The sequence below is a fragment of the Anopheles arabiensis genome, chromosome 3, assembly GCF_016920715.1.
Source record: "Anopheles arabiensis isolate DONGOLA chromosome 3, AaraD3, whole genome shotgun sequence".
Taxonomy (NCBI): domain Eukaryota; kingdom Metazoa; phylum Arthropoda; class Insecta; order Diptera; family Culicidae; genus Anopheles; species Anopheles arabiensis.
The window spans coordinates 86389456-86404507 of record NC_053518.1 but is presented as its reverse complement, the minus strand read 5'-3'; the positions used below and the strand labels follow the sequence as shown (position 1 = coordinate 86404507).

The window sequence follows — 15052 nt, the reverse complement described above, 5'->3', positions numbered from 1 at the left end:
TTAGGTACTAATTTCCAACGTTTTGGTTTTAGCTTTTGGGATGCAACGAAGAGCAACTAACGAGCGCCTTCACGCACCGTACGATCGAGGCACGGGGCGAGATAGTGACGAGCCCGCTGAACCGCGACCTTGCCATCTACGCGCGCGACGCACTGGCGAAGGCGGTGTACGATCGGCTCTTCACCTGGCTGGTGTCACGCATCAACACCTCGCTGCACGCGGCCGACCTGCCGAAGAAGAACAGCGTGATGGGCATACTGGACATTTACGGCTTTGAGATATTCAAGAAGAACAGCTTCGAACAGTTCTGCATCAACTTCTGCAACGAGAAGCTGCAGCAGCTGTTCATCGAGCTGACGCTGAAGCAGGAGCAGGAGGAGTACCTGCGCGAGGGCATCGAGTGGGTGCCGGTGGAGTACTTCGACAACAAGGTGATCTGCAACCTGATCGAGGAAAAGCACAAGGGCATCGTGGCGCTGATGGACGAGGAGTGTCTGCGGCCGGGCGATCCGACCGATCTGAGCTTCCTGGCGAAGATGAACGACAACCTGGGTTCGCATCCGCACTACATCTGTCACAGTCGCGCCTCGACGACGGTGCAGAAGACGATGGGCCGGGACGAGTTCCGGCTGGTGCACTATGCCGGCGACGTGACGTACAGTGTGCACGGCTTTCTGGACAAGAACAACGATCTGCTGTTCCGCGACCTGAAGGAAACGATGGCAGAGTGCAGCAACGGCATCATACGCAGCTGCTTCCCGGCGGCCGACATCGGCAGCAAGCGGCGCCCGGAGACGGCCGTGACGCAGTTCAAGAACTCGCTCAACAACCTGATGGACATACTGATGTGCAAGGAGCCGTCCTACATCCGGTGCATCAAGCCGAACGATCTGCAAACGCACAGCCAGTTCGATGTGGAGCTGGTGCGGCACCAGGTCAAGTATCTGGGGCTGATGGAGAATCTGCGCGTGCGGCGGGCCGGGTTCGCGTACCGCCGCACGTACGAGCTGTTCCTGCAGCGGTACAAGTGCTTGAGCCGGCAGACGTGGCCCCACTATCACGGCCCGGCCCAGGACGGCGTGCAGATACTGGCGAACGAGCTGGGCTACGGGAAGGACGACTATCGCATGGGCAAGACGAAGATTTTCATCCGCTTCCCGAAGACGCTGTTCGACACGGAGGATGCGTTCCAGGCGCGCAAGCACTATCTGGCCTCGATCATACAGGCCCGCTGGAAGGGACGCCGGCAGCGCAAGGCGTACCTCGAGATTCGGCGCAAGATTATCGTGGGGCAGACGTACATCCGGCGCTATCTGGCAGTGCAGATGCTGAAGCGGCGGCGCGACGCGACGGCCAAGATACGGTTCTTCATCAAGGGCTTCATCACGCGGCACGACGAACCGAACGAGTGCAACCGGTCGTTCATCCAGCTGACCAAGCGCCACTGGCTGCTGAAGCTGGCGAAAAGCTTGCCGACGTCGTTCATGAACCACACCTGGATAGCCGCACCGAAGCACTGCCAGGACGCATCGATACTGCTGCGCCAGATGCACAAGCTGCACCTTGCCCGGTGCTACCGGGTGGCGCTGAACGCGGAGAGGAAGCGCCAGCTCGACCTGAAGGTCCTGTCCGAGGCGGTGTTCAAGAACAGCAAGCGCAACTACCCGGAAAGCGTCGGGCCGTGGTTTGTGGACGATCGCATCGCGAAGCAGCACGCGACCCAAATCTCCAACTTTACCGTCACGCAGATGAACGGTGAAAAGCTGCATGTGAGTTGTGTTTGCTGCCACCTAAAATGGGAACGTTCATTTATTAAAATTTAAAATTCGCTTTTCCTTTCCCCCCAACCGCTTTGGCAGTACTCCACCCCGGTCGTGAAGTACGATCGGCGCGGCTACAAACCACGGGAACGGTTCTTCCTGCTGTCCAACAAGGCGGTCTATCTGCTGGACGGGAAAACGTACAAGCAGAAGCATCGGCTCCCGCTGGACAAGGTGGACTTTTGCATCACGAACGAGCGGGACGGCATCATGCTGATACGCATCCCGCTCGAGCTGAAGAAGGACAAGGGCGACCTGATACTGGACGTGCCGGACATCATCGAGTGCTGCATCTGGATCCTGGACGCGACCAAGAACCGCAGCATCATTAACATCGTCGATACGGGCTCGTACGTGTGAACACTCTGCCCTTCTGTCAATCAGGCGCAGCATTTGTTCGCGCTAATATTAATGTGAATTTCCCTTTTTTTTTTTGTTTCGCAGACTGTCCCACAACCTAGTCAGAGGCAAGACTGGCGTCATCGAAATACAGACGGGCCCGCAGCCGAGCATTACGCGGGCAAAGAGTGGCAATTTGTTGGTTGTAAGTATGCGCTTCAGCGTGCTTCTTGTCCCTGTCACACACACACACACACACACACTTACATTGTATCGCTTCATTCTATTTTGCAGATTGCTGGCCAATAATCGGGTGGGGAAATGGCAAGCTAACAGTTATTTAGATACGCCGTGCGCGCGTGCAAATCGCGTGCAAATGTGACAAACGCGCGCTACAAAACGGGAACAAAGTACGCTCATATACATGTATGGGATGAGGGAGCAAGTACGCCTCCTGGATCTGGACCAGCAGCGGAGAACTAAACCGTCCCGCTCCCAAAAGAAGGAAGAAAGAAAGCAAAGCGTGATGTGATTATTTTGCCGTTTTTCTTTCACAATCCAATGCGAGCAAAATGAAGCAAAAATCGTTGTTTTTTCGCGGCAAAAAAGGGATCAAATATTGTTTAAAAAAAAGAGTATCGAACTTTAAAAAAAGGGGTCGGTTTATCAGCGGCCCACCAAAATCATACACGCGCGCACCGCGGCCACTGTGCTGCGCTGGTGTCGGAAAATTCGCAACAAAAAAATGAAGGGGAACGAGTGCATAAAGAGGTGTTAAAAAAGGGATTTTTTTGCATGGGTTTATATATTTTAAAATTTAGAAAGCAAAAAAGAAAAAAAGCAGAACGCGGTCGTCGCCCTCGCGGAAAGCAGAGTGTGTGGCATGTGTGACACATTTCGCAAACAACGGACGTGTGTCGGTCGGCCGGTTTGAAAAGGGGGAAAAAGCAGGAGAAAAATGCAAAGCATACCATTCAAGAGCGCGCGTGTTTTGTTGTCCATGTAAAATAGAAAAGTGCCATTAGAATTAGGAGTTGCGTTCGCGTACCGGCAAAGAAGGGAAAGAAGTATTCAAGGGCGCAGAATGATAAGATAGCAAAAGGAAAGGATTGGAATTGTTCGAGTAGTGGACGGTTTTTTGTAACATTTAACCATTTTTACTTAAAGAACGAAAAAACATAATGAATAGAAAATGAAGCGGATGGCAAATGATTCCTATATTGCATTAGAGAGAGAGAAATAGTAAGAAAAGCGAGGAAAGAAACTGATGCACACAACACTTCTTAGTGGCCTTGCAGCAATGTGGCTTACGGTGAAATCCGATAAAATCGAACGAGAAATGTAGAATGATAGCGTTAAACAACATTATTAGTACTTAAATTTGCGGACCATTTGGCAGCTGCGAGCTGCGAGCGAGAAAAGCGTGTGCTGGAAGGAGTAGGAGGAGCAGTCTTTCTTTGTTTGTCCGGGTTGTTATCCACGTGTTATGAAGAATTTAGTTGTTTCTCTTATTTTGTATACCTCCTATACACATAGCCTTCACAGTAGTCTAACCGGGCGCGTACGAAGCGAACAAAATCTGCTGAAAATTTCCATGTATTTTCCCTGTTTTTTATTATTATTTTTATTACACTTTTTAAATTAAACAAAAAACATACATCACTTTTGTTTGCTTTTCCTTTTTCGCCTTCCGTGGCCTTATCCGAACGAAAAAAGGAATTTTGGTTTAAATTCGTGATCGTACGAAAAAGAAAGAGGGGGAAACGCGGCGAGTTTCTCGATGCGCTAATGTTAATGTAATGTTGTATGTAAAGTAAGGGAGTTAGACTCTCCTTCTCGCTCTGTGTTCGCGTCGCGTGCCCGCGTGCTTTATCCCTTCCTTCGGAAGGGTATTTATCTTACCGTAAAGGAAGTTCCTACCACACCCATGCGTCCCGTGGATAAGGTGTTGCCTTACCTAAACTGCCTTGCCAGTGCGCCTCCCGACAAGGATGCTGTGCCGCAAGTGCATCAGCGCGGCGCCGGGGCATCGCGTGCTGTAGAGGGGGAAAGATTGTTACCCCTCGCAATCCCTCAATGTGTGAGGGGTTATCAGCGATTCTCTCCGTGTTTTTTTTTTTTTTCAACGACGAGCGCACGAGCCAATAGAGGGTTTTTTCCCTTTTCGTTCCATTCCTTTTTTTTACGACCTCGGACGGACTAATAATGATGCCTCACGCGCTTTGCCGTGCTTTGGGAGGAAAAACCAATATTTCCTATCAATAAATTTTCTTTTTACGCGTATACGGGGCTTCGTCCCCCTTGCTATCTTTTTCCGTTTTTGTTTTTTTTGTCTGTTGATCGCGAGATGCCAGTCCCCAAATGGGAAACACACCAAGCGGCACAGCCTTTGCGGAAGGAAATGCTTGTCACCTCAGTAGGCTGCAGCCCAGGGCCGAACGCATTAGCAGCAGCAGCAGCAGTAGGCACTGGATGCGTTATGAACCATAACAACCATTAATTATAGCGTGTGTGTGTGTGTGTGTGTACGGCGGGGATGGGCTGTCCTTCCAGTTTTCGGGTTTTATTCCACCATCCCTTCACGATAAAGCAACTTCCCTTCCCTTTCGCGTTTTATTCATTTGTGCTCAAAACGCGCGGACCGTTTTTTGAAGGACATTGGGATTGTTCACACAAAGACCAACGTTTTTTTTTTAATAATTTCCATCCAGCAGCAGTACAAATTAGCCACTGGAAAAAAAAGCTGTGCCCGTGTGTGTGTGTGTGTGTGTGTGTGTGTGTGTGTGTGTGCTCGTGTGGTAATGTAATATTGCTCGTACGTGTGCAAAACAGCATTCCGTGTCCTCTTCTTTAACCAACACCAAGCGAAGCCGGCCTTTCAAGGGCTCGGAATCGGTTATTGTTTCACAATTGTTTTCGTTTCGGGTTTTCCCTACGAAGTAACAAACCAGTTCCAGTGTTTCACCCTGCAACACGGCGTGCACGATCCCAGCGTTTTTGGCCAGCGCAGCGTTAAGGTATGCGTTCAGGTTTTGCTTACAGTCTTCCGAGGGCGAGTCCTTCGGGGCAGCGCATCCGCTTTGTCATCAAGCGGTTTTCTTCTTCTTCTTCTTCTTCTTCCTTTCTTTCTTTCGTCGATAAACAAAGCAAACGAAGGGAAAGGATATTCCAAGGCACTATAGGCAGCAGCAGCAACAGCAGCAACAGCAACAATCAGCAGAACCTAACACGGAACGGAAACATGATGGATGATGGATACAGTTGATGAACCTGGGAAGACAAAGTACATACGTGTGTGCGTGTGTGTGTGTGGGGAAGAAAAATACACGAAAGTGTCTGGACAGACACGGGCAAAAAGGACATATTCTTGAATGGAGAAGTGCACCGGGTTGTACGGGGGTTGTAAAAAGCTGACAGAATGATCATTTTCGGTTTTCGGGTTCGGTGAAGCTTCACCCTCTCCCGGGAGCGATAAAACCCCGGGAGGCCCCGAGAAGAAGAAAGAAGAAGGTGTGAACGAAAGAGGAAAGCAGTAACCAAACACACACACAAGCACACATACCAAAGGTAAGCGACTTAATGTTTCATTATGGCCCTGTTTCCCATTGGTTTTAGTGTGGCCGCTTTCTTAAGCATTAATTATTATGGAACAAAAATCTGTGGAATCCGGTCCTACTGCTGGCTTCCTTCCCATTCCCAGTCGTGTGAAATGATGGCTGTAGGTTCGTGTGTGTTTGTGCCAACAACGATCCTAGAGCCTTCTAGGCTCAAAAGCTGTTTCAATATTTACAGTGCATCCTTCCTTTTGGGAGCGATTTTTATCTCGCTTGCACAAAACGTATCACATTACGCGCAGTCTGTGCATATCTTGCGCAAAGCGCATTTGGGTTGGCGGCCGCGATTGCGTATTGGATGTTTTTCTTTTTTGTACACAACATTTTTAAAACCTTTTTTCCATTATCATTACCGAAGAAAGATAAATGGATTCGATGCAAGGCATGAGTCGTTATCGTGTTGGTTGCAATCTCGAGAGAACGCCGTAGAATAAAAATGTTCTGTGACGTTGCTGCGCTAATGATAGAACGTGTTTACCCTACGTACAGTATGGATTGTAGTTTTTGTGTTTTACTGGAATAAAAAAAGCACCAGGGGGATGTAGCATGAAAATACTTAACACATTTGGGTAAAATTAATGATTCGACAGAGCGCTTAACATCATTCATCATTTTGCTCATTCATTCCATTTTGTTAGAGGCTCGATTGGTTGATTTTAAGGTTTCAATTATCATGTTTTGGTAAAGTTTTATCAAAGCAAAATTGTCTTCAGCACAACCGTTTGTTTAGTCAAATAGTTAATATTTTTCATCTGATTTTGTTTTCATTTTGGATGAAATAATTGTTGGTTTTAAAATCTTAAACGTTTTTACAGTTGATGTGCAACTATTACTTTATTTACAGAACCCAATAAGAAATCAAAATAAATATGAATTTCTGATAAATTATGAACAGCTTTTAATTAGAAATATCAGCTTCATTATTGCTATACAGTGTAGTATCACTGGTTGGATCTTTTTTAGTAGGGTACAGTGTTGCAAAAAGTCACTATCAATGTCATAAAAAATTCTGACTGAACCAAAATCCATGTTGGTATGTCCAATACATGCTAGGTCACATTTTGCTAGGTGTCACTGTCAATGTCATAATAAATTCTGACTGAAACAAAATCCATGTTGGTATGTCCAATACATGCTAGGTGACATTTTAGCAACCAATGCTTGGTCAGTCACTTTGGTATGACTTTTTTTTACTGTGATCAGATATGCAAAAAGTCACTGACATAGTCATGACAAGTGTTATAAACGGATACTGTTTTAAGTATCGCATTCTAGATTCACTACACTTCAATTAACAACACTGGTGATGACAAATTCCGACTGAAACGAAAGCATGTCACTGTGATAATCAGACGTGACAGTCAAACAGTTGGTGCGATCATCAGATGCTTGGTGACATTTTTGTAACCAACTCTTGGTCAGTCACTTAGTCGCCACATAGTCCCAAATTCCAATTGTAATTCCAGATTAAATTTTTATGGAAACACGTGGCAACTAATAAGCACATATTCTATAGATGGCAGGCAATCGAAGTTCAATCTGTGAGCAGTGGCAGATTAACACGAGTGGAGGCCCTAAGCGGCCACACTAACGTAGGCCTTTCTGAAGTGTGAATCGAGAAATTGTAAGAGGAATTCTAGAAATTAGAGTAGGATTGAAAAGCAATTATACTTGTGAACGGGGGCTGGGTCCCCTTTTTTGAGGTCCCACCTCGACCACGCGTCCGCTTAGTTTGCGTAGTGATTAATCCGCTTCTTCCTGTGAGATCAGACTGTAATACAATTATGTGAGACTTATGTGTACATTAAGCTAGCATGCATAAATAATGCTTCTTTCCATTTAATAAAAAAAATCATCATTCTCGTATAGTATTAATAACAAACGGGGTTCAAAATATTCAAAAGTTACTAAATATTAAAGTTACTTAAAAAAATGTTTTAATTTTCTTCTTCTTCTGGCTCAACAACCGTTGTCGGTCAAGGCCTGCCTGTACCACTACTTGTGGGCTTGGCTTTCAGTGACTTTTTGATTCTCCCCATAGCAGGATAGTCAGTCCTACGTATAGTGGCACGGTCCATTTGGGGCTTGAACCCATGACGGGCATGTTGTTAAATTGTACGAGTTGACTACTGTACCATGAGACCAGCTAGATTTTAATTTTATTTGATAAATAATTTCACGCTTTCGTAGAGCTAAAAATGAATTCTGAATTAAATGTTTAAACATATTGCAAAATTTAAATAGACCACTGCCTTTATGTTGCACGCGACATTTGCCAGAATTGCATTCCTTTTTTTAGAGTCTGAGCCTGCAAAAATTGATGTTGATTAGCATTTGAATACATCTATTTCTGAACTTGCAAACAACGTGCTCATTTAACTCATTTTACCTGCCTTTTGGATAATTGTACCACTTTTTAGTATTTTATAATGTCAAAGAAAAATAAATCACATTCACCAACATCGCGCTAAACCCAGCTGCCTACAAATGTAACAAAAACAATAACAAACTTCAGGCACCAGTACAAATAATTTCAACTCACAATCATCACACAACGGTCAGACCACCGCCTAACTAATGCCATTCAGCAGTGTGCGTCTGTCCATTCACAGGCAGCTCTAGCAGTGTGCGTACAACCGTCGTATGTATTGGTTTTTGTTCCACAAGGGTTGAAAGTGCGTCGCGAGCGGGGGTAGCAAAACGAGAGAGAAAGATCGAGAGGAAGAGCGAGAAAGCGAAAGAGCATGCTCCATCCAATCAGAAAGTAAGAGACGGCAACAAACCGCAACCGAGAGTCGACTGGCCCGCCCGTACGTGTGTGTGCGCGCGCGAGAGAGAGATTCCATCAAAACAAAAAAATCCTTCGACGCGGACGGACGTGCGTCCGCTTGTTCGCTCTCCCTGTGCAATTTCCCATTCAACACAGTGCAGTGTTCTGTGTGGCGCTCGCAGCCGGCAGCCCGTTAAGCAGCCTCCATCCAAGGGGCCCTTGGTGCGAGACTGTTTTTTAATTAAACAATCGCACAAAAGAAGGTGTGTGTTTGTGTTTAGGAGTGAAAAATTATCAAAAGTGGATTAAGTTTTGATTTTATGCAAAAATCGACAGCAACAAAATCATCCATCCAGTGCGCGTCGCATCGGCAGTGTGTTGTGCCCGTGAGTGAGCGGTAGAGCATCAATCAAAACCACCCCTCTCCTGTTGGTGGGGCTGGTGCTGCTGGTGCTGGTGTGTTTTGGGGGTGCCCCATTCTCCTTCTTCTCCTCCGCCGATGGTGCTGAAGTAAAAGCTAAACGGGAGTAAATTATCCAAATTGAATGGGGGCTGCCCGCGCGGCTGCTGCTGCTCGAAACGACGAATTTTCGTTGCGGGAACATCGTTGCTCTGGCTGGTGTGAATCAAATTAACGCCCTTCCCGGGGCCCCGGTGTGCTTTGATGTGTTTGTGTGCTGCATGCGTACGTGTTTGATGTGATAGAATATTCAAGAAGTTTAGAAGAAAATATTCCATTCCTGTGGTGCTCCCAAAAAAATAGCCAAACGCAAGACAACAGCTTCTGGGGCGTGCGTTCGATTCTTATCCATTTTTTTATTGTTTTGAGTTCGAAATTGAAGTGTCTGTGGCCTGCAGAAGCAAGCAAGAAGTATCTGTGGATATGTTCGTGTAACTCTGTGTGTGTGTTGCGTGTGCGGGTGTTGTGCAGAATCAAAAATCAAGGTGAATATGCTCCGTTTCCAAGATTAAGAGCGCAGAGGCAACGGTAGACGAGAGCAAAAGATACACAAAAAAAGAAGAAGAAAAAAAAAATCGGGAAACAAAAATGGCAGAAATATAAAACGCGCGCGCGGGGGATTAATATTCAAGTTGTCCTTCCTTCGCTTCTCCACCCAGGCAGAGGCGAGGGGGGTTTGCATTTCCTCGCCATCCATCCCTTGCAATACAGGCACGCATACACGCAAAATCAAACGGTGCGAGAGACGAGGGAGGATAAAATACCTCTCCCCCCTTTGCCACCATCATCACCACCGTTCGTCTTGGTTTGTTTTATTTTCCATTGAAAGTTTTGCTTCAGATGCGTAAGGAAGAAGTAAAGCAAAAAAAAAGCGCACATCCACACTCACACACGCACAGTGCACTGGGAAAGAAGAGCCAGTTTGGCAGCTTCGATTCGCGTTTCGCGATGTGTGAGCGAAATGGCAGTTCGCTCTCTCACTCGCACACGATTCGTTCTGCTCGCTCGCGCGCTCGTATTCTTTCTCGTTCTAGCTGCTTCTTTGTTTAAATTTTGTTGGCTGGGTCGTTTTTTTTCTTGTCCGCTCTTCTGCTCTTTCTCTCTCGTGTTGATGGTTGCGCTCTTCTCTCTCTCACACACTCTTGCTGCTGTGTTGCTTTCGCTCTAAAGTGCAAGTGTAGCGCAAGTCGAGAAATATCTCGCTCGGCAGTGCGTGTACATACAATGCACATCCGCGTCTTTCTCTGTGTATGTGTGTGTGTGCGCGCTTGTGTTGGGAAAAAAGTGTAAGTGTGTGTAAAGTGCATGCATCAAAGTGTAGCAAAGCCGAAAAAACACGGTGAATTATTTTGCATAAAAAAGAAACATGTATTGAGAACAAAAACTCTCATAAAAACGGAAGTTTAAAAAAATAATGATAATTATTGGAAAAAATCGATTCACAAAAAAAATCATAAAACAAAGAGAATACAAAATCCACGCACCTGGGAAATAGGGATGCCCCTGCAACCTTCCCTCCTTACCCTTCCACCGCACCTGGTTGCCTAAGAAACGCCTTTTGCCTCGACATTTTTGCGTCCCCTGGAACAACCGCACACGAGTTTGAAATATTCGCGAGCACGCACACACACACGCATCCAATTTCAATATTCCATATTGCTGCCATGTGTGCAGTTGTGTGTGTGTGCGTTTATTTCGCTTTAGAACGTTTGTTGCCGGGCTTTTTTTTCTGTGCAGCGGCGTTTCGCAGCCCTTCATACACCCCGGAACACGGTTCTTTGGCCCTCGACGGGTGCGCGAATATATACATGCGAGTGTGTGGTGCAAATAATCATAACGGAAGGTGTGTGTGTGTGTGCGTGTGAGCGGTACGGTGTAACGAGTGCGACATAAATCGTGTCTTCGACAGCATCGGTTTCCTGTGTGGCCGTGTGCTGTTTTTTTTTTGTTCAATGCTTACTGTGTGTTGTGTGTTGCTCGGTTCTCCTACATTTGTTTGTTCGTCTTCATACCCCGTTCATGTGTGTATTTTCTTTTCACCCCTTGGTTGTGTGGAACAGTAAGGACGACGCTTTTTTTTTTTTTTTGCTCATTCTGTCACTTTCCTTCACGTTTCCTTCTAATGTGCTGTATTTTTTTGTTTGCTGTTTTGTTTTCAAAAAAAAGGGGTTAGCATTTATGCGTGAATCTTCTTCGTTTCGTTTCACGTTTCGGTCCCCGTCCGCGTCCCTTCTGATTCGGCGATGGTGTGCGATTTTTGCAAAATAACATTTTACGAGCCTTCCGTCCAACTAGCCGGAAGGGGTAAAGGTTGCCCGCGGTGGTTGCCCAGGGGAACGAGAGCTTCTTGGCGTTCGCGTGCACGCGTGTGTGTGTGTGTGTATGCTAAGGAAAAGAAATGCGAAATTAAAGGTTGGGGGAGTGCAACTTTAGGGAACTCCTTTTTTCTCGTTCGAATTCGCGCAGAACTACAGAAAAATAGGCCCGGCAAGGAAAGACAAGTAAGCCGAAAGGTCTGTCCGTGTGTGTGTGTGTGTGTGTGGATCGTTTGCATACTGGAATGGGGAGTCGGAAATAGGGGTGAGATGGAAAAGGGGTGAGGAAATTTCGCGGAACTCCACTCCCTCCGATCATGTGTGTGTGTGTGTGTGTGTGTGTGTGTGTGTGTGTGTGTGTGTTTGAATTGTATTTTTTTGGAATAAAAATATCGTTTTTGTTCGTTTTCGGTTGAATTTTAAATGGATTGAAAAAGGAGAATTAAAAGAAACACACAATAAAGGGGTTGTAAAACAGAGCGGAAGGGGTGTATGCAAACACACGGGGGGACTGGCTGTTAGGGGTTGTGTACCGGGGGTGGTATTGATTGACAATATCGAGAAAATACATCGTTACTGATTGAGAAGCGAAAGGGTCTCGTTTAAAGCACGACGGTGGTGGTGTGAGTGAGAAGCAGCGAGTTAGAGCGAGAGAAGCAGTGAAAGAGAGAGGGGAGAGAGAGAAAACTGCCCTAGAATGAGCAGGATGGAAAGACGCATGGAAACGAGGAGGACGACAAAAACGGAAAAAGAGACAATTTAGAGATCTTCGATGAGTGTGTGTTAGTGTGTGTGTGTGTAAGAGCTAGAGAGAGAGAACGAGAAAGAGCAAGAGAGATCATTTTTTTGTTTCTTCGATACCTTATTTTAATGTTGTTCTTTTCCACACACCTCCTCTCCCATTGCCGGCCGCCCAAGCCGGTCTGTTTTCTCAATGCAAACGGATATTTTTCGATTGTTGTCTCATCGGGATCCCTCCCCTCACCCCGTTTCGTCGTCCTTGTGCCATACACCACCTCCGCCCTCGAACGACACCGGCTTGTTTCGCCTCCTCCTGGCTTTGTCAATTTATTCATTTTGAAAGATTTCTTCTCTGCGCTTTTGCTCTCTCCTCCCCTCCCTTATGGCCGGTTGCCTGTTTTTCCCCCCTTTGCGTTCTGAAAGTATGTATGTATCGTTAAAAAGTTTTACCTTACCCACAGCTTACTCCACCCCCGCTGGCCCGGTTTTTTTCTTTTTTTTTTTTAAATCGAGGGTTGATGGAAATGAAGGAGGATGGCGTACGAGCGGCGCAAAGAACGGCGAGAACGGGGGGAAAGTAGCGCGAGAAATGCGCGAGATGTGTGCTGCCCCCAGACTGGGCGGGCTGGCCGTGTTTGAGGGTGTGTGTCTGCTAGGGGTTTATTGACTGGATATTTTAATTTAAATTAGTTCTCCACACCTTCATGCTGATTTTCGGAGGAGCGCGCGCGTGATGTTGTAGGAAGCAATGAAAAAAACTGTGTTTAAGCGTGTGTGTGTGTGTGCATATGTTTGTGGGAGGGAAATTGGACAATCTCCCCCTTCCCCCCGGTCCCCAAATGACGTTCGAAATGACATCGTCTCTGCGGTGGTACGCGAGGGGATGTTTGTGGGAATTGATGCGTTAGTTTCTCTTCGCGCAAAGCTCGTGTGCTGGTGGTGGGGAGAGAAGAAACCGTTTTAAAATGAATATTTTATGCTCGGTGGGGTGGTAGGTTTTTAATCAGGGTTGGGAGATGGAAAAAACACACATTAGAAAACCCCCTTTCACAAAATAAAACGGAAGAGAGCTAATCGGTTCGAGGGGATGAAGACGATTAATGTGCATTTCAAGTTTGCGTTTGAATGTGTGTCTGTGTGTGGAATCTAATTTGTATTAAAAATTTAATGATTCAAAATATGTTTTTATTAAATCATATTAATGCTATAAATGGTGAGGATTTGAAGAAATTCCACTAAAAATTTGCACAGTTTTGTTGATCATCTGTCGGATGATCTTGAAGCGTAGTTGTTTTGGCCCTAATTTGGCTTAAAATCGGCAACGATGGATTCAATCTTTTACACTTCTGCATTTCAACAGATAACATCTTGAACAACATTCAAAATAAATACAATTTTGCACAAAAGGCAAAAAAATTGACTTCAAAGAAACATTTCCTATATTTGAAGGATCTAACTTCTCAAGGCAATATGAACTCTGGTCTTCCCAACATCGCTAAAGAAATACACAGGCTTAATAATATGCTCATTTGAAGTTTAGACCTGATCGCTCTGGAAAGTGAAAAGTCATGGTAATACTTTCAGGATGTGGCTTTACCTTTTCATTGTTCTTGAAGATTTGGAAGGAATTTGTTGGACACTACTGGACGAAGTCATTCACGCACACATACATTTTTTTCAACTCATATTAATTGCCACTTCAAGAAGATGTTCACAGATGTTAAAGAGGTCTTACTTCTTCAGATAGACGTTAGGTTTGAGATTCGCGTAAAGTACTATCCTCAACACATGTTGGATGCAATTAGCAAACCTCCAATTAACGTTATCCGCATGTCTCTGGGCGAGTATAAGGAAGTTGCATTCAGACTTCAGGTTTTTGTAAAAATCTCCTTCAACTTTAATAATTACGGATAAGATAAGATGTCTTCTGGATTGAGCTCAGTTCTTACGTTAACTGTTGTTGGGTGATTCTCACGGAAAGTAATCTGAACATTCTGAGCGTTCCAACGATGTATCAGAAGTGCGCGAGAATAGCGTGTAATCACGTCCGGCGGCACGAATCTATGTCACGACAACCAGTGGCACGGACATCATTATGGGTCGAACGCCACTTTCTCTCCTTCTCAAGGACGTCTGCGGATTATGTGCAATATTGGTCGTTTTGGTTAAAAGAGATCAACACGATCGAACGGAACAGAGTGTGCAATGCATTTGTAAGAGTGGAGCTGCAACTTAACTCTGGACAATATCATCCAAGGGTTCCAATGTCTTGTGAAATTGCTGAAGTCTTTCAGCTGGTTGTATCAGTTAGTTTAATGTACGGATGTGGCTTGGTAAAATCTCAAGTTTTGTTAGAACTTCAACTAAAGCATGGCAGCACGTGGACATTATTGGACATTAGGATTATTTTGACTCCAATCATCAAGTAGTAAGAACTTGCTTTACATCTTTGGAGCTCAAAACAGACTCTGATCATATGATTGCTTCAAATATACGAATATTGGGATACTAACATCAAATGTTTTGAAGATGATGTCATCTACTGGATGAGTAAATACAACCGATTAGGCCATTAACATAAACTACTAATAACCTTATTCCATGGAACCTTCCGAAGGTGTGCCATGAGAGCCACATGGTTGTAAATATGCGCACCCTCACTCTCAATGTGAAAAGTGAAGAAATTTTATAAATGACATCAAATTAAAAGTAAAAAAAAAAACACATCAAGATTCCCCGACACACATGGCTAGGGATGATGATTTTGTTTTCGGTTGAATTGTGCATGTGAACCGTGAACCGTCTGACACAATGCTGCACATCCGACCCTTCGTGTCCCGCCACGTGGGGGGAAACGTTAATGGCCGTTAAGGGCCGACGACGACTGGTGAGTGGGGGAGTAGAATTAAATTCCTCTTCACATGCCCATCCCCGCCTTTGGAGTACACACACACGCACCGTGATGTGACATTTGAAGGTAGCATATTCGCTTT

The 15052-nt window shown here is 45.5% G+C and overlaps 2 protein-coding genes across 8 annotated transcripts in view; both read left to right on the top strand.

The window, feature by feature from the left end:
- Positions 1-3821, top strand: part of LOC120900612 (unconventional myosin IC) — a 28787-nt gene extending 24966 nt beyond the window's left edge. For all 5 annotated transcript variants that reach the window (XM_040307867.1, XM_040307868.1, XM_040307866.1 and 2 more), the window contains 4 exons: positions 33-1769; positions 1860-2170; positions 2265-2364; positions 2454-3821. In XM_040307867.1, coding sequence (XP_040163801.1) covers positions 33-1769; positions 1860-2170; positions 2265-2364; positions 2454-2468 — 2163 coding nt within the window. In that variant the 3' untranslated portion in view covers positions 2469-3821. The remainder of the gene's footprint in view (positions 1-32; positions 1770-1859; positions 2171-2264; positions 2365-2453) is intronic.
- Positions 3822-4668: 847 nt separating this feature from the next.
- LOC120901510 overlaps positions 4669-15052 on the top strand; it is a 34098-nt gene continuing 23714 nt past the window's right edge. Inside the window, exons 1-2 of one of the 3 annotated variants that reach the window (XM_040309522.1) lie at positions 4669-5176; positions 5307-5726. The gene's annotated coding sequence lies outside the window, so the exon portion shown is untranslated. Of the gene's footprint in view, positions 5177-5306; positions 5727-8636; positions 9489-15052 lie in introns of those variants that run through there. The other 2 variants (XM_040309523.1, XM_040309520.1) reach the window with 2 other exon arrangements.